Source organism: Crotalus tigris, unplaced genomic scaffold (genome assembly GCF_016545835.1).
Source record: "Crotalus tigris isolate CLP2741 ecotype Arizona unplaced genomic scaffold, ASM1654583v1 scf7180000020397.568083, whole genome shotgun sequence".
NCBI lineage: Eukaryota > Metazoa > Chordata > Lepidosauria > Squamata > Viperidae > Crotalus > Crotalus tigris.
Genome location: NW_024098005.1, coordinates 135,569 through 152,085, shown reverse-complemented (window position 1 = coordinate 152,085; position 16,517 = coordinate 135,569). Strand labels below are relative to the sequence as shown.

Below are 16,517 nucleotides of genomic sequence, written 5' to 3'. Positions count from 1 at the left end.
ACAGTCATCTCCTATCTCACACAATGGCTCTATGCCAATCCTGAATCAGTGGTGGAGTGGCAGAGATGACAATTCAGATAGGAGGACAAATAGATAGGAGGAGAAAGGAAATAATTCTTTATCATTCTCACAATTGTTGTTGCCTTCACTGGGCCAGAACTTTTTCATTCCTCTTCTAAGATATTTTAGAATCTCTCAACTCTGACAGCTGAGAAAATATAACAAGCACATTTGCTGTATGGCTCACACTCTGGTAATTTAAACCCTTTGAAAACATGCTATGCCAGCCATATGCCTATCTCAGAACAGTAAGAGTTTTTCCAATGTTAAAACAGATGTTCCAATGTTAAAACCTACCTGGTTATAACCTCTTATAATTCATTGAAAGGGAAACAAACTTGACACCACAATAGTTCTAATACTTAATAGTGCTCTATTTTTCATTGTGCAACGAAAAATCTTTTATAGGTAACAAAGTTTTTACATTATCAGCTGTTATATATCCTGCATTAAAACATCCAGCTTTTTTTTGACTGCAAATGTTTGGGATACATTATCCTAATTCAGTGATCCTTAAAAAGTTTTGATCAATCCCCCTTTTCCTGATCTCAAATAACATTACTTTCCACAAAACTGTCTTAGCAACAGTAGTTCCAAACTGGATCCTTGTCTCACAAACATGCAAGTACAAATTACAAATTATTGTACTTGCATATTACCTCAGGAAATGCCCAAATTGGCACAGTCTTCTTCCTCAAATCAGATAGTGATAGTAACATTTATGCCATGCCCAAAGAAAGTAATTCCTCGGCATGGGGCAAGCAAGAGTATGAAATATTTGGCAGTACCCAAATCGTGTTCAAATTCAAGTTCTACTGTTATTTGTATCCTGCTAACCTTCAGCTGCTACTCCACATCATCTATCCTTTGAAAAAGTGTCTGGCCTTTTCATATCCCAGGATAAGAAGGAACCCAGCTGAAAGACCATAAGACGCCAGCTTAGATTCTATAGCACACCGCCAGCTTGAAACTCCTATATGCTGGTACATCTTAAATTCATCTCCAAGCAAATGTTGACATCTAAACTCCAAATTTCTGGAGTGAGTTCAAATGCAATAAAGGTGTCAAAGCCTAAGTACAGCTGCACAAAGGAAAACTGCACATGCTGAGGGAACGAGAGGTGGCTCTGGCTTTGTTCACTCAAATGCTGGTGCAATGAAGTGTAGCGACACAAGCATCATCACATATCTCTCCCTCCTGCAAGCAGTTTCCAGCAATATCTATCAGCAGGGATGATTTCTACTTTTTTTTTTTTTTTTTTGAGATCACAAGAATGTAACATGGAAAGAGAAGAGAACATGCCAAGAGGCAGGTGGGAGATATGGCAATTACAGTATCCAAGTCTTATTAAATGGCTTTTGAAAACTGCAATGTGTACTGTATTGCAAGTTTTAAAAAATAAAATTATCTCAATGGGCTTAAATAAGATTGGGGACCGCAATCATGAAAAATGTATTACGTATTTGCTAATATTGCATGGACCCAAAACATGAGCTATTTTGAATGTTTTTTACAAAAGCAGTGGAAGTAGTGCTTAACTTATGACCAGTTGCTTAGAGACTGTTCAAAGTTATAGCAGACCCCGAAAAATAAACTTAGCACCCAGATTTGAAGTTCTGACATCCCCCCCACACACACCTTGCAGGCATGACCACCTTTTGGGCTAGCACTCATTTACAGCTGATTGTAGTGTTCTGTGGACATGTGACTGCAATTTTCATTGTTTTTAAGAAACTGGCATTTACTTCCCATGTCTGCCAAAAACCATCCAATAGCGAACAAATCTGTTCACTTAACGATGGTGACATCTGCTTAACAACCACCACCACAAAAAAAGCCATAAAATTGGGCCTGGTCATGTGATGACTCACTTTACCACCATCACAATTTACAACTGAAACCGCCGATTCAATTATGGTTGTAAGCTGAGGACTGCATTCATACTATAATAATGTAATAATAATAATAATAAAAAAATGACTGAATAAGATACAGAATGACAGCTGACCCTAGTGTTCCATATGCTATTATGCTAAATTAAAATTTGTACCAAAAATCATTCTGAGTAAATCAAATGCCTTCTGGAAAAAATGCCGGCAAATACCTTAAAAGATGAGCCAATCCATAACATAGGTATTTTTCCACGTTTCAAAGAGGGGAAAAAACAGCCATTGACCCTTTCAGGGGGTCTGCAAAGTCAAATAAATATTTTAGAAGTACTCACATTTCTAATATAGTAAATATAAATTGATATAATTCACACAGTCGTTTTTAGGAATGTGCAGACAGCCCTCCACTTACAATCACAATTAAGCCCCAAATTTCCATTGCTACGTGAGGCACTTGCTAAGTGAATTTTGCTCCATTTTATGACCTTCCTTGCCACAATTGTTAAGTGAATCACAGCAGTTGTTAAAACTAGTTACACCGCTGTTAAGTGAATCTGGCTTCCCCATTGACTTTGCTTTTCAGAAAGTCGCAAAAGGTGATCACATGACGCCAGGGACATTGCAACAGTCATAAACACATGCCAGCTACCAAGCGTCCTAATTTTGATCATGTGACCATGGGGGTGTTGCAATGGTTGTAAGCGGGGAAAAACAGTTATAAGTCATTTTTTTCAGTGCCCCTGTAACTTCAAAGGGTCACTAAACAAATGGTTGTAAGTCAAGAGTAAAGGGGTTCTCTGAAACCAAAATATTTGAAAATTATTGTTTGACACAATATACATAATTGTTGAAGTTTCTTGAAAGATTAAGAAAAGCTATAAAAGTCTAAATGTATCTTTGGTTCAGGTCAGAGAAACAAAAGAAACAAAACTGCTTTATTCTGATTAGAATAAAAGTCTGCATTCTTTTCTTTAACCTATATGTCTTTTAAATTAAAATAAAAAAACAAAGTACAAATATAAATGCAATATAAAGAAGAGTGCTAATGTTGCCCCTTCAGCTGCCCTGAAGAAAATAAAATCATTGTCACAAGGAAGAGGAGGCTCAAGTTATTTTTCAAAGCACCTGAAGACAAGACAAGAAACAATGGATGGAAACTAATCAAGGAGAGAAGCAACCTGGAATTCAGGAGAAACTTCCTTATTGATAGGCCCCAGATTGTGCGAGTTGGAAAGAAAGTTTCCAACCCCATGTCCTGAGTCCGCTACTGTTCACCTTGATGACCCATGACTGCTGTGCCAAATCTGCTACGAATCATATTGTGAAGTTTGTAGACAACACGGCAGTGGTGGGTCTTACCCAGGATGACAGTGAAGATGCTTACAGGGAAGAGGTGAAGGCTCTGGTGGCCTGGTGCAATAAAAGTAACCTGGTTTTCAATGTTGATAAAACAAAGGAGATCACTGTAGATTTTAGAAAGAGCCAGCATAGTCATATTCCACGCAGTATCAAGGATGCAGCTATATAGGTGGTCAACAGTATTAAGTATCTGGGGGTGCGGATAACTAACAATCTGAATTGGTCTCTCCACACGTCATCCTTAGTGAAGCATGCAAACCAGCATCTGCATTTCCTGCGTCGGATGAGGAGAGCACATCTTTCTCCTTCTGTCCTGGCCACTTTTTACAGAGGCACGATTGAAAGCATTTTAATAAACTGCGTCACTGTCTGGTTTGGTGGCAGCAATGCCTCAGATAGAAAGTCCATACAGAGATTGGTAAGCCGAGAAGATCATAGGAAGCTCACTTCCTGCTTATAAGCGCTATGTGCTTAGAGTTCAAAGCATTGTTAGAAACCCACTTTACGGTCTGTTTGTCGCTCCCCTCTGGGAGGAGGTTTCGAAGTATTTCTAACAGACTACCCAATTCTGTAATAGCTTTGTTCCCTATTCCATCCGTCTGGTAAACTCGCAAGTTTCATTTTTTCTCGCCATGCACATCTATACATAACCCGAACTAGACTGTTGTTTTTCTGTGTCATATAATATATGTGGGTATATGCATAATTCTGTATTTTTTTATTTACTTATTTATGTTTGTCATATTTATGTAGTGTATATCGGAGGTGGTGACCCTTTGAGAACTGAATGCAACAAAATTTCATTTTAATGAATGTCGATAAGTGTACATTCAAAATGACAATAAAATCATTATTCTATTCTATTCTATTCTATTCTATTCTCAGTGAAGACAATTAACTAGTGGAACAGCTTGCCATCAGAGGTTGTGGGTGCTTCATCACTGGAGGTTGGCTGCACAGTCACTTGTCTGAAATGGTGTAGGGCAGTGGTTCTCAACCTTTCTAATGCCGTGACCCCATAATATAGTTGCCCATGTTGTGGTGACCCCCAGCCACTTATACATCACCGGGTGCCAGGGGCGTGGCCAAAGAAAAGGGGGAAAAAATGGCGGACAGCCTTGTTTGGCGACCCCCGTGAAATGGTCGTTCAACCCCAAATGGGGTCCCGACCCACAGGTTGAGAACCACTGGTGTAGGGTATCCTGCTTGAGCAGAGGGTTGGACTCTGCTCCAAGGTCTTCCAGCTCTATTCTGATTGAATTGTTTACTAATTAATGTTTTGCTTCAAGCTTGCTTTCTGAAGCCAGACCAATCAAAACTAAATCTGAAGTAGGTTCCCCACAAGGGGGGTTGGAGTAGACGACCTCCCAGATCTCTTCCAACTCTATTATTCTGTTATTCTGTAGTATGCCAACAGTGTGGAAACAACTGGTGGACGGGGCTCATCTATCACAAATGGAAATACTCTAACTTTCTCTTCAATTAATCTACTCTGGAACAAAACTGAGAGACATTGTGACAATGGGAGCAAAGGACCCCCAACGCATACAGAGAAGTTTATCAATGTAATTTTAAATATAACACACCGCCTCAGATAAATTATGAATGGGAATAGGGATCTTCTTAGCAAATTTCAATCTGAAAACACTCCATCTACTAAAGTATTATATAATAAATTACAAAGGGTTTTATCTGGTTATAGATAGGAATAATAAGAATGTACACAATACAGTAATTAAAATCTTAAATTGCTTACGAAGTAGATGAAAGATTCCATCACAAGCGCTAATATGTGACAAAAAGGCATTTCCTAGACCCTGTCCAGCATGGGCTCCTTTCACAAGTCCAGCAATATCCACCACATTCAGAAAGGCTGGAATTTTGCTAAAGGGAAACATTTAAAATATTAGTCATTAACAATATATGGCCATGTTACTATAAACTAGCAATTATCTACAATATACACAGAAGAATATAAAGTAGTCGTTGGCCATAAAGCATCCATGGACTTTCCAGCATCAAACTGTTACATGGTACCAACTATCCTCAATATTTTTTTAAAAAACCGAAATTTCAGAGGATGGCCTACTGCTATCATCATTAGGTTTTCTTTTACCTGATGAAAAGCATATAAAATATTCATAAATAGATCATCCCAAAAAATTATATTTTATTTTTAGCAGTAGTGAACTCACACTGATGATGCTCACTACTTGAAAAAGATACCTCCAAGGTGTAGTTATCTACAGTGTAAATATGCTGAGCAATAAATTAAGAAGACAGTAAAGAAAAAATATTTATATACCATTTGAAATCATTGTTGTACCCAATGTTTCTAAATCAAACAGTGTGTCTTTCCCACAATGGTTTTTAATATAATTTATATTGAAAACTTTAACAAATCAAAAATATACAAGTATTAACAGATAACAAAAATAAGAAAGAATAGTGAATAAGTAAGATAGAAAATATAAAAAGAAATATAAAAGATTGGAAAGAAGCAGCTTTCTATCTTTTTGATAGTAGTTATAAATTAATTTTTATTTTACCCTCTCTAAGGCTACATCTTAATTTCCTCTTTACATAAACTATGCTTTCTAATCCTCAAACCTATAAATCACAAATTCATTTTTTTCTCTTTTTTCAACAAAAAGTCCACAAGGGGTTTCCAGTCACTGATTTATGAAGCTACTGATCAAACAAGTTAATTTTACCATCTCTGTTATTTCTGTCATCTTCTTCTCTATTGTAGATATTTCAGAAGTTTTCCATTTTTGTGCGTAGAATAGTCGCGCAGCAATAATCGTATATAAAAAATAATATTCCATAGCTCTTTTCTAACTGGCTATTCATAAATGCGAGCAAGAAAAGTTCTGATTCCAGTTGAATGCTGATATTTAAAATTCTCGTATCTTGTACAATACGTATCTGAACACAGAAATTTCTGGCTTTTTTACAAATCCACCAGGCACTATAAAATGACCCTTATGTTGTTCATATATCATTATACGTTCTAGACAATTTTTCTAGAATCATATACCGAAAGTAAAACATTTTATAAAAAGTACCTTTCAGGTTATAGCATGAATTTCCCACAACTATAAGATTGTTATAATTTAGAGGGGAGACAGAAACTGAGCATAACATTTGTGGTATTACATAGAATCTCATGCATGCTTAATATTTGTAAGCCACCCAGAGTCATCTCTGGACAAGATGGAGGGCATATAATTTTTTATAAATGCACGTATGTGTTGTGTGAATGTATATATGTATATATATGTACATGTGTGTGTATGTATGTGTGTGTACGTGTATGTGTGTGTGTATGTATAAGTGTATAAAAAGCAGAATAGGGTGGAGAAAAAACAGATGTGATGTTTATGTGATTTTACAATAGTTGAGTCTAATCAGGTTTGGTTCTCCTGCTCGCTGTTCCTTGCTAAACTGTCCTTATATTTTAAATCAGCATTAATTATAAACAAACCCTTTAATCGAGTAATTGCTTTAAAAATGCAATTATTTGTTTACAATTTCAATAAAGAATAATAATGCATAGGAAAATTAGCACCTTTCAACTGAAGCAAAAGAAAAAAGAAAAACCTCAGGGGTTTTCTCACGCCCTCAAAAGATAAAATTAGTTTCAAAACTTGCCTTACTTCTTAACAGAACATTTTTCATTAACCGTTATCAGTGAGTCGTTTACTCACACACAAATTTATATCTATGTGTATGGGTATAAAAGCTTCTCAAATATATTATTCTTGAAAAATAATGTTTTAAAATATCTTCAATAATAAAGACACCATTATAAAACCTTTAATGTTCTCGATATAAAGTTGCAGAGTTTAAACCTATTAAATAGCAATACTGAGAAAGGTAGGTTTTTAACCAGAAACAAACAACTGATGATACTTCACATATTTACCTTGGAGGCTTATGGTACTGGCAGAGAAATTCATATCGATCGTCTGGCACAGGTACTCGGCTCTCATTTGGATCAATAGTGCAGAAGGGAAAGTTTTCCGCTGCAGCTTGGTTCTTGGTTAATACATTGAAAAACGTAGATTTCCTTTAAAAAAAAAGAGTTGCCATATTTGACACTGGTCACTCATTAAATGACATATGAAGGATATATCCCCACTATGGCTGTGCAGTAATTCAAGATCAGTCCGAAAGGGATTTGAAGGATGCTGAGTCTCAAACATACAGTAGTATCTGTCCTGACTCTGTAAACCAATTGTATGATCCCAGGAAGTGACATGGCTGCCTTAAGAAGTAGAGGATGTGGATGTTTATGTTTTCATGTGATCCAAAGCACTTTCATGTCTTCAAAATCCACAATATACACAGCACTAATTATTACTGAGTACTGAACACCATAAAGATCTTTTGAAAGTGTCAGGATTTTGCATTTCTTTTGCACAGAAATGATGAGCGCTTTAAAAAAAGGATTTCCATATTTCTACAAAAAAACCTTTTCTAATTTGTTTGAACCACTGTAATATATTTCTAGTTTCTGACAGATCTCTTAGCAGCTCCCTAAAAAAATTAGCATAAATCTCATTTTCAAGATACATGTTTGAATGCATACTTCAAATTTCACATTTGGTAGAAGGAATATTTATAGATTAAATCCAGTCTTCAAACAGCTATGTACAAAATAGTCAGATTTTATTCATCACATCGGAACAGCCATGGCAAATTAGCTCTAAAAATCTTTTGGGATAGTGACACATCAGATGTCATTCAAATGCTATAGATGAGCCTAGAAGTTATCTCACATTCCCATTTTATTTTGCATCATCTGCCCATTGGTAATAATGACCACAAAGTTGTTGTTGTTGTTGTTTTTCAGCAAATCAGCATTGAGGCTAAAGCAATTATTTTTGAAATAAAAAATAATTAGAAAGATATGCTGAAGGTTCAGAGTGTAGTGGTTAAAGTGCTGGGCCAAGATGGGAAAACTGAGACCTAAGTCTGTACAGTTTATAGAGTGACTTTCAGTCAGTCACTGTCCTTCAGCTCTATATTCCCCACATGTAGTATACTACATACACTTTGACAAAAAAAATGGGATATAGATATAAGCAATAAATAAATAAATCATAACAAGGCAGAGTTTCTGAGAAATTTGGGTTAACACAAATGAATCACTATTCTACTATACCCAATTCAACCACTCCTATTTTGTTCCTACTACTAGTAAGAACAGCTTAACAAAATATGGACAACGTGTTATTATTCAACCTTGGATCTGACATGTCTCTCCAAAGCAATCAGAAACAAAACAAAAAATCATAACTTCCAACTTTATGAAAGAATAAAACAAAAATAAAGTGCAAGATAAATATTTATTTTTTATTTATATAGTACAGTGGTTCTCAACCTGAGGGTTGGGACCCCATTTGGGGTCGAATGACCATTTCACGGGGGTCGCCAAACAACGCAGTCCGCCATTTTTTTCCCCTTTTCCTTAGCTGTGCTACTCCCTTTTATTCTATTGTCTTTTGCAAGCCAATAGAATAGACTCTCTTGAATAGAGTCTAATTCTATTGGCTTTCAAAAGCCAATAGGAATTGTCCAGGCTGTCTCTGCCCTGCTGAGCTCACCAAAAATCCCATTCTGCAAACGGTGCTGCACCAGTTGAGTAGTCCTTGACTTACGACCAGTTGAGTAGTCCTCAACTTACGACCAGTTGGGGGGTCGCAGCATTAAAAAGGTTGAGAACCACTGATATAGTACAACTTAAAGCAGTATTCATAGTGCTTCCTTGGCCTGAAAGAAGGTGGCTTTGTTTATAGCACTTAGACTTATATACTGCTTCACAGTGCTTTACAGCCCTAAGCGGTTTACAGAATCAGCCTATTGTCCCCAACAATCTGGGTCCTCATTTTACTGACCTCAGAAGGTTGGAAGGCTGAGTCAACCTTGAGCCAGTGAAAGTTAAACTGCTGGCAGTCGGCAGAATTAGCCTGCAATACTGCATTCTAAACATTGTGCCACCACGGTTTATGCTCAAAGTGACCCAGCCATCTTCCTTACTTAAGGAAGAACTTAACTAAATAGACCAGGCCAGAAAATAAAACTCCACAGAAAAGGCTAAAACTACTTTTATAAAAGTATAAAATCAGAATCTTCCAAGTCTGAATGTGCTGCACTTACTTCTCCTTCTCAAACTTTTTTATTTATTAGATTTTTATCCTGCCTTTATTACTTTATAGGTAATTCAAGGCGATAAACCTATGTAGCACTTCTTCCTTCTCCTATTTTCCCTTCAAAAGCAACCTTGTGAGGTGAGTTGGACTAAGAGAGATTGGCACAAAGTCACTCAGCTGGCTTTCACATCTAAGGTGGGACTAAAACTCACATTCTCCTGGTTTCTGTGCTACTATTTTAACTAACACAGGTAGTCCTCAACATATGACTGTAATGAAGCCTGTCCATAACCACTGTATGTTGTAACAGTCATGACGTGACCAGCCCAATTTTACAACTTTGGTAGCAGTCCAGTGATTCGATATGGGTGCAGTTTTACAAAAAGCCAGATGTGAATGTCAATTTTTTGGCAAAACCATTGTAAAATGTGATTATGTGACTACGGGACACTGCAAAGAGGATATGGCCATACTGCTGAGCACCAGAAATTCAGTAATGTGACCCTGGAGGGAGTCTGACCATAAGAACTTTGTATCTGTGCCATAAGTCCCATTTTCTGATTGGTCATAACTTCAAACGGTCACTAAGCAACCAGTCATAAGTCAAGGACTACCCATACACCAAACACACTCTCTATTTCATTTACTTATGTAATTAGGGAGGTATCTGTCTAACCTGTTTCTGAATGTTATCTCATTCTGAACTTTAAAAAAAATGATTTGGCCTTCTTTCCTGGGTAACAGTTTTTCCATATTTCCACAACACCAAATTGTCAAGCCTACAGTAATTCAAACTCAAACTGAATGTGTGAGTTTGTTACACAGTCAGCCAGATGTTCAGAGTGAATTTGGCATTTTTGTCCACCCATCAAGTCCTTCCCAAGTACCTGGGATAGGCAGATGTAGATGTTTGATGGAGTTACAGATATCATTGCTGGATGTCAGCTGTTCCAAGTAAAGCTACCTTTTGCAATTGACTGATGGGGAATTTGTCAATGCTGACAGTGTTCAAGTGGTGCTCCAGTTGTTTTGGGATTGCACCCAAGGCACCTATTACTATTGGTACTGCCTTTGCCTTCTTTTTCCACATTCTATTTTTATTTGCAGGATATTATTATAATAAGAAATATATTATCTGTGTTCATTTTCGATTCTCAAGTGGGAAAATTCAACAGTTTGCCAGAACACTCTGATTTAACATTTAAATAATACTGTACACATCCACTATTACAAAGTCAAAGCACTTGTTTCCAACTTCTAAAGCAAACTTCAAAATAAATAGAAAGTTACCTGTGTTAACTTTCTTATTAAACATGATGGCAGTAAATTGTATTACATACAATTTTACTAACTCTTTTTTTTCAATTTAAACACCAATCTTTATTCTTTCTACAATATATCTACCTCCTCCTCTGAACATCACTTTACTTTCAGTTATATTGCTTTCAATATTGAAAGTGGTCTTTTCTGCAGAATTTATCAAATCTTTCTTCTCTTTCTTTTCAAAATATTTTGAACAAAGCCATTCCTCAACTATCCTAACATTGCATTCTTGGTATTTCTACTGCTATCTAACCATTTCTCAGTATTTAGCAAACAATCTTGGAATCTTCTCTTCTAATCGTATCTTATACAGACTTCACAAACTCTCAACAGGGGAAGTGTCACCAGCTAAAAGAACGAATTATATCTGAGAGAAAGTATAAACTCTGTTTTCCTCACATATACTCTGATAAAGTATAATTATAAAGGTAATTAAATATTTTGCAAATAGAAAAAACAGAATGATAGAATTCTTTATTTTTCCCCTTCAAAACTTAGTGTCCTATGCAACTCAGTGTGAGATATGTTAAAAGACAGTCTACTTTCCAGTGCATTACTGTTTTTAAATAAAATTTTACGTTTCATTTAATATTTCACATCTTTCAAAAATGATCTAGCTAGCTAAAATTAAATGTAGCATACCCTTTAATGCATGTTTTCAATGAAATATAACCATTCCTTTTATTTTTAAAAATGAAGCATCTTTACAGCTAAACCTTCAGAAGAAAATGCCAAATTAATAAAAGCTATTTTTATTTAACACATAAAGAGCTAGTTGAATGATCTGCTATTTTAAGACAGCACGTTCAGCAATCTGACATTTTCAAATTCAAAAATAACATCCATTTTCTAAAATATAATTATGAATGCTGGATTAGACATCCTTATCTCAGACCAACAACTTTACACAATGTACAACTCTCATTTGATTCAGTCAAAACGGCCTTCAAGCTTTGGGATGATTAAGCAAAGTTTAGCGACTTTTAATCACTTACCCAACGTTTGGTAAACCAACAATGCCAATTTTCAAGGATGTCCCAAATCTTCCAATGATTGGGTGTGGTTTAATTCCATCACCTCCTTTTTTGGGGGGCATCTGAAATTAGAAATAAAGACCGCATGAAAGCCTAACATCCCAAACTCCTTTTCTTACACCCTAGCAAGGCCATTTCTAACAAATAAGAGAAATGCAAATGTGCATTTTACTGATTACTGTATGTCAAATACCTTCTTGGGAGCCATAACAGCCCAACATGGCAAGGCTTTGGGGATGCCCAAGAGACAGGAATAGAGGCAGTAGCCAGGCAGCAGCCAGGCATACCATTGTACATGGCACCCTTCTCGTGCCACAGTTCTGGTAGCTGAATCGGATTCTGCAAAGCTCCTGGAAAGGCTGAGCTTAAAATAACCATCTCAGTGCCCAAGAAGGGATTGAAATTCAGCACCGCCAATTTCTCCTGACGTTTTCTGTTCTGAGTGGCAGCTGCGGAGACTTCCCAGCTAGTCAAACGAGCAGGCGGGAGGACTCCACAGAGCAGCATTCAAACTCCTCCCTCGAGATGTATTGGGAACTTGTCTCCCAACTGAAGGGGAGGCTACCCCAAAACACAGGAAAGCACCAGCTGCCTCCCTATACATCGCGCTTCAGACAAGAGGGTGGCTAGCTGGCCACTGCGTGCCATCTCCCTCTTAAGCATTTTCCTCGTCTGGCAGGCAATTTCTCTTCTAAGCGACAAGTGACGGTCTTTCCGACTCATCAAAAGCAGCGAGCCAGAGGTCATCAGCATTCCTTCCAAAGAGCTTCACAAACCCAGGATAAGGCACCTTCAATCATCCGGGCACCCACAATACTCCGGGTCGCGCACTGCGTGTGGCATCGACCGGCGGTTCGGTGCGCCCCACATCATCCCTCCTCGTTGCCTGCACGAATCAGCCACTTTGAAGGGTCCCGCTTGGGCTCCCAACTGCACCGAAAGCGGGCGAGCGAGCTAGCAGAGCCGCAACCTCGGTCCCCGCCTCCTCTGACAGACGGCAGGCCGGCAGGCCTCTGCCCGGACCTTCCTTTCCACCTTCCCGCGTGGCAGGAGCTCCTCGCCTCCTTTCCCTCCCCCGCCCCCACTCCACCAAAACAGCGGAGCGGAGGGACGCAAGCTGGCCGCTGAGACCTGGGTGGGAGCTGGGGAGGAGCTGCACAGCCGGGCCTCTTCCAGCCGCACACACCTCGCCCCCCCCCCCCAATCTCCTCCAAGCACGCGATACAGAATGGAGCGCGGAGCCCTCCCCAGCCGGCGCCACGACCCCCCCACCCACTCCCCGCCCACGCCTTCACCTTGCTGCCAGGCAAGCAGGGGCGCCCCACAGGCTTCGAGAAGCGGCAGGAAAAGCGGAACGCCTCCCGCCCGGCCACGCTCTGCCCAGGCAAAAGCAGCCGGCGGAACGGGAGGGACGCGCTTCCCTCTGGGGCGGAGACTGGCAGAGGGGAAAGGTCACGGGGATTGAAAGTGGGGCGCGTGGACCTGCGCGAAGAAGGGAGCCGCCGGTTGGTGGGGAGGGGATGACTCTTCCCACGGAGCTGCTCCTCGGGGGGGGTCCCCTCCCCGCGTGCGCGCCAGCGACTCTTGCTTTTGCACCGTAGCTGTGATTGGGCCTCCTTAATGTGCAACCGCTTAGGCAGGTCTGATTCAAGATCAAGTCGTAAATCTTTTCTATTTCCTCTTCCCTGAATATTTTGCTGGGGGGAGGGGGCGAGCGGAGCCTCCTTTGGATTAAGCGTGGACAGCTTTAGTATCCAGGACGAGTGATACTTGCTAAGCAGCAGTTAGGACACAATTTATCCAAGCTTAATTATTGTAAGGGTTTCTGCACAACACTGCCCTTTTTAAAAAAAATCGTTCATTTAATTTATACATCTAATTTGTGTGTGTGTGTGTGTGTGTGTGTTTAACAAAACAATATTTAATCTTAAAAGAAAAATAATTGCTTTTTTTAAAAAAATATAGCATTGACTAAAATGCAGACTAAGAAAGAAAAAAATCTACCCTATATTTAATATTTATCAAGAACCATGGGTTCGCTAATGAATTTTCTGCTAATAATATGAATACATATTATATGACATAAGATATCACAAACTTTGCCATAGTACACATATGGTTGCATCTTTTGATTGATAGAAAATACTGCATCTTCCATACAGATAAATCACACATTTCTAATAATCATTCTTTGACTATGGAATATAGGTAGTCCTCAGTTACCAACAGTATTTGGGAGGAGAAGTCTGTTGCTAAGCAACATGATCATAAGGTGTGATGTCATGTGAACATGCTGACATATTGCAGTTTCAGTTCATTATCTTAATTTAGGTAAATCTGCTGTGATCAAAGCATCCTGTGGTCATGTGATCATTTGGAACATTCTGCTAGCTTCCTCATTGACCTTGATGTAAGAAAGCAACTCAGATGCCTGTGAAGCAGCCAAAGTATTTATTATGTATTGATCTGTTAGAAGATACTTAAGCTGGAAATGCTTCCATTATTGCAAATTGGGAAGACAAATTCAGTTTGAAGTTAGTAAAAATCCTTAAAATAGTTATTTCATAGCCATTGAGTTAAAGTCATTATCCCAGCTTCTGCCCAAATCTTCCAATAGAATTATATATCATCACCTTTAAAGTAGATTATATATATATATATATATATATATATATATATATATATATATATATATATATATATATATATGATATTCATAATTCTCATTATCAAAACTCAGTTTATATCCCATTATGGCCCAATGATTTCTCACTGCTTATACTCCCAGAAATTAAACACCTTTTCTGCTATTTGTTGTTCCAAAGCACTTTCCATGCTTGCAAAAGTAATAGATAATAACTTCCAACTTAGCCCAGAAGGCTGATACTCAGTTATATTTTCACTCCACCAGCAGATGGCTGATAAAATGTTGGCCCAATGATATTTTTGCAAATTAGATACGTTAAAGACACCTTCCTCAAATAATAATCTCAATTTAGCCAAAGAAAACTTTGGTGATGCCCAAGAACAAATACATTTCCTCAATAATTTATCCCCAGGAAATATTTATTTGGTAGGATATTTCCAAAAACATAAAAAAGGACAATGTTCATTTTAATAACATTAAATTTGCCTTAAATGACTATGTTGGTCTATTGTCTTCTGATTCATCTGCCTGTTTGTTTCCAGGCCCAAAACAGAGGGCTGGTTTTAGCCATTAGAACCTCTTTTAGGTTGGGGCTAAGTTCTGTATTGTTAAGGGACAGGCAGTGGCCAAATGCAAGTCAATTGAGGATCTAGAGACAATAAACACACTAGTAAATGAGATTTTAAGTTTTATTATTAACTTTAGCAGGCAGATTTAACACAAACACAAAAGCATAGCATACCAAGCAAAAGAATAACAAAACTCTTGTTCAGCTGTTGGGACTCCCAGTGGAACAACAGTGGAGAGACCCCAAAGCAGTGAAGTTACATAGCACTCAGCACTATGTCTATGTAGAAGATCCCCCCCAAAAGGGCAATACTCGGGTCTTATCAAAACCTGGCACCAAAACCTCATGATCTTCTTTCTCTGGTATTGAGATTGCAGAACCTGACCTTGGTTAGATAAACAAAAACCTGGGAACTCTACAGATAAGCCAGTACCAATTTAAATCTTGATCTTTTTCTACAGCTTTGCGTCTCCCTCAGTGCCACTATAAGTTCTCAAAAAACCTTCTTTATGACCCAGCCCAAAATTAAAATTAGATATTCTTTTGCCATGGGAGCAGAGCATCATTCCCACTCATTTGGTAAGTTGGTAAATTTTAGGACGGAATATTCTAAAGAAGCCCTACACTGTGAGAAAAACTGAGATATAAGATTTCTCAATAGTGACTCCAATGGATTAAGATTTCATATCTGTTGACTTTTTCAAAATCTCGAAAGAGAGACAGGCTCATTTATGTCTTTAGATCAGTGGTTCTCAACCTGTGGGTCGGGACCCCATTTGGGGTCGAATGACCATTTCACGGGGGTCGCCAAACAAGGCTGTCCGCCATTTTTCCCCCTTTTCTTTGGCCACACCCCTGGCACCCGGTGATGTATAAGTGGTTGGAGGTCACCACAACATGGGGAACTGTATTATGGGGTCGTGGCATTAGAAAGGTTGAGAACCACTGCTTTAGATGGTACTTTTAAAATACGATGAACTGGATTGTGAGTCACAAAAATGTAAGTAATAAGGTGCCACAAGATAGCTGTGGTTTTTTTTGCCATAACAGTAAAGAGCAATCTCTTTTATCTTGTAGATTTGGCTGACTGAGTTAAAAAAGAAACAGAAGTGCTTTTGTGTAAGATATCTTACATGTAGATCTAACTTTTTGCACATTGAATGAGCAAAAGCCAGTAGTTAAGGCAATGAACAATGCCTTCGGGATTCATTGAGTGGCCAGCGGACTTTACAAAGCTGTGAGGATAAAATGAGGAGAACTTTATTACTACCACGAATAGCAAGGGTGCAAGTGAGACATGAATGCGATAATCAAGTTTATTTGGGCAGGCAGGAATTTGGTGGGGAAATGACATATAAATCTTAATTCCAAGAGAGAAGAGGAAAGCTATTATGCCAGCAGAGGAAAGGATATAGATAAATATAAATGCAGCTAAATCTACAATAAAGGTAAGTAATCAGACATAAGGGACACTCTGAA

The 16,517-nt window shown here is 38.3% G+C and overlaps 1 protein-coding gene across 3 annotated transcripts in view; it reads right to left on the bottom strand.

Moving 5' to 3' along the window:
* Window positions 1-13,276, bottom strand: part of OLA1 (Obg like ATPase 1) — a 98,864-nt gene extending 85,588 nt beyond the window's left edge. The window contains exons 1-4 of one of the 3 annotated variants that reach the window (XM_039366821.1): window positions 13,119-13,276; window positions 11,785-11,885; window positions 7,237-7,380; window positions 5,065-5,192 (exon numbers count right to left, since the gene is read on the bottom strand). In XM_039366821.1, coding sequence (XP_039222755.1) covers window positions 5,065-5,192; window positions 7,237-7,380; window positions 11,785-11,885 — 373 coding nt within the window. In that variant the 5' untranslated portion in view covers window positions 13,119-13,276. Of the gene's footprint in view, window positions 1-5,064; window positions 5,193-7,236; window positions 7,381-11,784; window positions 11,886-12,016; window positions 12,041-12,613; window positions 12,638-13,118 lie in introns of those variants that run through there. The other 2 variants (XM_039366822.1, XM_039366820.1) reach the window with 2 other exon arrangements.
* Between the last annotated feature and the right edge of the window lie 3,241 nt (window positions 13,277-16,517).